This window comes from Diaphorina citri, unplaced genomic scaffold, assembly GCF_000475195.1.
Source record: "Diaphorina citri unplaced genomic scaffold, Diaci psyllid genome assembly version 1.1 scaffold6350, whole genome shotgun sequence".
In the NCBI taxonomy this organism is placed as follows: domain Eukaryota; kingdom Metazoa; phylum Arthropoda; class Insecta; order Hemiptera; family Psyllidae; genus Diaphorina; species Diaphorina citri.
In genome coordinates this window covers 2,291-4,926 of record NW_007383726.1, presented here as the reverse complement: position 1 = coordinate 4,926, position 2,636 = coordinate 2,291, and the positions used below count along the sequence as shown (strand labels likewise).

The following is a 2,636-nucleotide window of genomic DNA, read 5'->3' as shown; positions in this document are numbered from 1 at the left end:
TCGTACGGGAGGTCGGGGAGAGGCATCTTACACCGGTCCTCTGCAGAGGGGCGAGATTCAGGAACCTGGACAAAGAAAGTAGAATCAGATAACTACTCGCGGCGGTCGTAAATTTGGGATCTACCTACTCAGGTTCCTCACAATATTTAAAACCGGTACACGAAGGTTAAGTAACGTACAGCTTTGAGGGGTACACTGATACTTATACAGATTAACTATTGAAGGACTAAACCGTAACAATTTCTTCTTTTATGGCAATTATGGAACTTTTTCTCAAACTCTTAAAACTAGAAATTTCTGTTCTCTAGTCTTGCAAATTCAGGGAAGTTAAAAATTAAAAAGAAATAAGAGTTACTCACGTGTCCCAGTTGACCCTTGTCCAAGTCGCCAGACTCGGCAAGTTTCTTCCGGCCCTGTCTCGTCAACCGCAGCGGTAGAATCTTCTGAATCAAACTCCTTGACCGTTTCACACTCCGATCCCCATCCCCAGGCCCTGCCGTCTCATTGGAAAGGCTATGGGTCAACATCTTCCTGGAATCCTTCACTTCCCTCCCGTTCAAGAGACCTTGCGCCAAGAGCTTCCTGTGGTCAAGTTTGCTGTGAAGGAAGGACGCATTCCTCGTCAGCTGGCCGTCGGGGAGGCGTCCGTGAAATTGGTCCAAAGAGGCGGATCTCTGACGAACCAAATTGGTGTCCGTTTCGGCTTCTTTGCCTGGACAACAGAGTCCGTTACCGACACTGGTTCCATTCGTGTTCAATTTTTGGAGAGAACTTGGCCTGTCCAAGAAGCCCACAAGCGGGACCTTCTTCGTCAGCTTTGGGAAAGAGAACATTGACGCGTTGTGTCGTGGCTCCATCTCGTTCAGTCTCTGCAAGGAGTTTGGCCGCCGATAATCGTCCTGAAGGTCGCCAGTCCTGTCGGTGTACGCGATGTCGCTCAGGTTTTGCAGCGACGTCGGTCGATCCAGACGGTACGGCTCTTTGACTTTCCGCTTGAAATTGAAGCTGAAGATCTTGCGCGTCCGAGGGCCTCCGGCCTTTGCGTCTTTCGCGTCGGCGTGATTGGCGTTCCGGATTGCGCCGCTGTTACACATCGTGCGAAGCTCCTCGATGGTATTCTTCTGGTTTTCGAACAACTGATCAAGCACTCGACTGTGTCGCGGTTGCGGCTGTTTGGCGGTTGCGTTGTTATTCTGATCGTGACAGTCTTCGTCAGTCGAGAGATTTCCATATCTGTCATCGGTTTTGTTTGACCTATTTTGATTGTTTTGAGATGGACCATTTGGATGACTGTTTTTGCGTTGACTGTCTTGACAGTCTTTAACCGTCGAAGTAGACAGGCAAGAATCAGTCTCGGATTCCTCGTCTTGTTTTGCTTTTGATTTATCAAAAAGAAGTTCTATGAGTGGATTGGTTTTCTGGTGTAGCAGATCCTTGCCAATGATGCTTCCATTTGTTTTGTGGGCTTCTTTAAACTGTCTCTCCTCATTGCGATCTTCTACAAAACCATTGCATACTGTGGCATTTCCATTTGACTGTCTGGAATAATCCCGCAATGTGTTATTTCTGCTTCGTCCAACTTTGTGTGATCCAGGATGTTCTTTCCTTTGGTTACCATTGACTTCTTGGACTAGTTTATGTTTCCTGTCACGTTTATCATCTCCGTTCATCACTTCTCTGATATGTTTGTTGATAATATTCTCATAGTCTTCAGCTGCTTGGATTGCTTTCCTGTCACGCTCTTCTTCGTGACGGTAGTTGGCTTCGTTGTCTCCGTTTGTCTTCTCAAACCTTCTGTCAGGACAAGTTTCCTGTCTCCCCTCTATTGCTTTCCTGTTGTGATCTCTCTCATTGTATTTATTACAAATTGCTTCTAAATCACCATTCTCAATCGTTCTCTCGGGACTCTTACGTCGATGTCGACTTTTGCGCTGAGGAATTCTGTACTGACTGCGAGCTGAGACTAGCATGCTGTGACTCCGGTTGACGATATGCTCATTTGCACCCAGCAGGTCTGGGAACTTCCGGCGGAGTTCCAAATCCAAATATGCAGTGTACAGGAGTTCCTCGGAGTACCGTCTGTGTCGCCCTCTATCGCGCTTGGGGGAGTCTCTTCTTCCTTTCCTGCCATACTCCACAGGCGCTATATCCTTCGTAGTCTTCGTCCCGTTGTTATGGTACTCAATTGGCGTCAGCGACTCTTGTATCCAAATATGCAGTGTACAGGAGTTCCTCGGAGTACCGTCTGTGTCGCCCTCTATCGCGCTTGGGGGAGTCTCTTCTTCCTTTCCTGTCATACTCCACAGGCGCTATATCCTTTGTAGTCTTCGTCCCGTTGTTATGGTACTCAATTGGCGTCAGCGACTCTTGCAACTCGCACTGCATGTGGCGTTTCAACTTTCGTCGCATCGCATGGTTTCTCTCGTACTTCAACTTCAAGCTTTTACAAACGATTTCCGAAGCCGACCGTTTCGGCACATTCTTATTCTGGTAGATGACTTTCAACGCTCGATTCTTCACCGTTTTCTCCGCACACTCGAAGGTGGGTTCGAGGTAGCCCTGTTCAAGGCACTTCTGGCGGTATTCTTCCATGCATTCCGGACAAGAGCTGTCGTACACCTCCAAGTTTCGTTTCT

The 2,636-nt window shown here is 47.9% G+C and overlaps 1 protein-coding gene across 1 annotated transcript; it reads right to left on the bottom strand.

Annotated features, from left to right (window-relative positions):
- Positions 1-6: 6 nt before the first annotated feature.
- Positions 7-2,170, bottom strand: LOC113472587 (the record flags this gene model as incomplete). Its single annotated transcript, XM_026832385.1, has 2 exons — positions 360-2,170; positions 7-65 (listed from the first exon to the last, which is right to left on the bottom strand). Coding segments are annotated over exons 1-2 (1,670 nt in total), but the record flags the coding sequence as incomplete, so codon positions are not given.
- Between the last annotated feature and the right edge of the window lie 466 nt (positions 2,171-2,636).